We start from the raw sequence: 3181 nt of genomic DNA on the forward strand, positions 1-3181 counted from the left end.
AGACCTCCTACTGCACAAATACTCACGTAGATCTGGTCGCGCTTGTATCTGGCGTGGAGGTTGTGGAGCAGCGCATCGTCCGTGATGGGGTAGAGCGCGGCGCAGTCCGGACAGCCCACCTCGCCCTCGAGAGAAGGCACGCCCACGCCCACGAGGGAGCCTGCTGACCCAGCTCGCGAAGCGCTGCTAGAGCTGCAGGTCGAGCCCACCATGAGGCTGCCCACTGGCCCGCCCATTCCGCAGCCCATGCTGCCCACGGAACTCTGGGAGCACAGCGACGACAGGCCTGGGGGACGCCCGCGTGCGCTCATGTCCCGCCCGCGCCCGCTCACTACTGCAAAGAAGAGAGAGACAACGTCAGTCGGACTGCAGCTGAAGGCTTGGGTCACTTGGTTGCTGGGCAGAAGGCTCGGCGGCCCAGGGACCCACGCGGAACCCCCATCCTGCTAGAAGTTGAACCTGACAAAAGCTCTTAAAATGGAACAGTAAATTCGTAAGTGTTGTAAAGAGCCTTTACACAGATTCCGCATTAAAGAATATTGGCTTTTTTAGAATAAAATTGCTCTAGAGTATTACTGAAATACGTTTGGAGAAACACAGATGCTGATCGGAAATCACTGACTCATTGACTAGGTTCTCAGCCAAGCCAAACGGCATGCAGTCGATTGCAAAACCACTTTTTCTTTTCTTCTGGCAAGTTAGTAATGTTTATGCGATATTCCTGAAACTTGAATCGACGGAGTCTGGCTGTTGAGTCATGGAATGCGAAAGATGGTATGCAGCCAATCCCATTAACGTGCCAATATTCCCGCAATAAGGTTGGCGGAACCTCCTGCTGAATCATGGATGCTTAATTTTGGCTACAGATAAATGGTTTCTGGTTTCCAACATATCCTGTGAATGCCTTCGGTGAGAGACGGTGGTCGCGGGGTGTTCTAATTTCTCCCACTCTTAATGGCTTCACGATGCCAGCATTTGTGGGATTTTCATGGGGAGAGGAGTGGGGAGCGTGTTCAGTACAGTCCAACAAGGCCTAATGTAAACAACCTTGGTATTAGAGATGACTGCCCCTGGATTATTAAAAAAATACTGTTTTCAAAGAAATGTTAAGGAACTCGCATAAGCCTTTGTCTCAGCAGCAAAGCATAACCCAAACTACTTATCGGAATGCAAGGCTCCAAATGGACTCACGAACTTATATGTTAACTAGTAAGTCTACGCGAAACCCCAAAGGAACCCCAACAATTTTCCGTATCGGCGGTGGTTGCCACTAAACCTATATGTCGTTGGGAAATCATGGAGCTTTCAGTGGTAGGAAATTCGTGTAATACCCTGCCCCATTTTTGGGGAACCCCAAAGGGAAAAACCCGTCTTCTCCCCAAAAACCTCTGCCCCCCAAACCATAAAATCTCCCTTGGCCCCGCCGGGAAAGGGGTTGAAATTACCCCAAGCCAAGGTCGAAATCCCTGTAAACCAAAGGACGAAAAAAAGATGTCCCCCTGATAAAACAACGGGTTAAAGGGGGTTTGATCCCGCACCCTCCCCCATACAGCAGATTTTGACAGCTTTTTCAACAGGGTTGGGCCGTGCAATTTGGGTAATAAAAAAATAGGGCCCTCGACTTCGTTTTTTTCCCTGCTCCTGTAAGGAAAGAGAGATTGGCCGTCGATCAGCCTTAATTGAGAGATCGCTTCAGAAATGCCTTCGTGACGCGGCTCGCGGGCATGGTGTTTGTATCCCTGGGGCCCCTTTTTTTTTTTTGGCCATAACAAAAAAGGAACCCCAGCCCGCAGGAAAAGCCACTCAGGGGACATGCACCCCTACTAGCATCTGGGAGGAAAGGGGGCTGTCATGGCTTTTGTAAAAAACCCAAAAGCGGGGACAACCCCTACCCCCTCGTCAAACCGTAAAGCCCTTTATGCAATCGTGTGGGGGCCCCCAAGCAGAGGGGAAAATTCCCCTTGGCGTTATGCGAATTGCTTGGTGTAAATGGTACAGAATTCTGTAAATTTAGCAGTTTAAGGTAATGGCCATGGCACAAGGCTTCATCCCCATTAATTAGACCTGGAGTTAATAATCTGGGGCGTTTTCCCCGAGCGGGAAAGATCCTTTTCCCGGGTTAAGGATCAAATGCTTTTCATTAGTTTTTTAAGGGGGGTTTGGGGCAAAATGCATGGGGCTTTTCTTCGCCCCAGCCTAGGCCGCCCCTTTCTATGACCCTGAACCCCAACTCTTTACTGACAATGGTAGCGAGGCTGTTGCACTATCATGCCTCTGGAGAGCATCACGTACTTCATAGATGGTTCAGCTGATCCTGATACATTTGCAGCAGAAGACAAAGCTGAGGCCCTAAGGTGTGACAATGCTTCCGCTGCAGGAAGAGGCTGGTGCCATCAATAGGGCTTTGGCCCATGCATTGAAAAAGATAAATTTACGTGTCATAGCAGGGCCCGTGGGAAAGTTTAAACCCCATTTTACCATCCAGGGAAAAGTCTTCCCTTTACTAGATCAAAAATGTCAAAGAGGTTTTTAAAGAAAAATGGGGCTTCATTTTAAATTTTTTCCCCGGGTTTTTTCTTCTAGAAAACCCCAAAAATCCAAAAATTGTTTTTATTTTCGGCACCCTATGTTGTTTCCCTTTTTATATTTTCTCTTTCCCCACGGAAAAGCGTTTTTTTTTCCACTCTTCCAGCTATAAACACTAGCGAGAAAAGCTAATAAACTTAAAGAGACTGGAAGGAGGAAACCCTTGAATAACTTGTTATTTACCCAGTAGAAAGTTCGCAAGGTATAGGACAGCACCTGCAAGGGAGACCAAAGGGCCCCTACTTCCGGGGCCTCGAAACATGCCCCTTGGCCACTCCCTGTACTTAGACAGCGTATGGCATTTCGAAGGGGAATCGAAAGGCGTGAAACCCGCCATTTTCCCCCTGAACTGCGCTGCCGCCGCGAGAGAGGCTTCCGGGGGGGGGACCGCCCGCCCTCCGCTGGACAGGGGAGCGGTGCCCCGCTCCGAAAGCGACGGGATATTCTAGATGCGAAATTTAAAGGGGATTTGGTCGACAAAGTTAGCTTTGGGATTATAAATATAAAATATTTCAGGGTTTTACCCAAGACCATTTTTCTATCATTTACGAGGATTGGGAAGAAACCTTAAAGTCGTACCTTAACAAACCCTCCT

At 48.9% G+C, this 3181-nt stretch overlaps 1 protein-coding gene across 1 annotated transcript in view; it reads right to left on the reverse strand.

Annotated features, from left to right (window-relative positions):
* The window catches only part of LOC119586538 (unconventional myosin-Ia-like), a 73617-nt gene that overhangs the window by 48081 nt on the left and 22355 nt on the right, over positions 1 to 3181 (reverse strand). Inside the window, exon 2 of the mRNA XM_037935294.1 lies at positions 27 to 334. Within this exon, the coding sequence (XP_037791222.1) occupies positions 27 to 311 (285 nt within the window). The 5' untranslated portion in view covers positions 312 to 334. The remainder of the gene's footprint in view (positions 1 to 26; positions 335 to 3181) is intronic.

Source organism: Penaeus monodon, chromosome 21 (genome assembly GCF_015228065.2).
Source record: "Penaeus monodon isolate SGIC_2016 chromosome 21, NSTDA_Pmon_1, whole genome shotgun sequence".
NCBI classification, from domain to species: Eukaryota; Metazoa; Arthropoda; class Malacostraca; order Decapoda; family Penaeidae; genus Penaeus; species Penaeus monodon.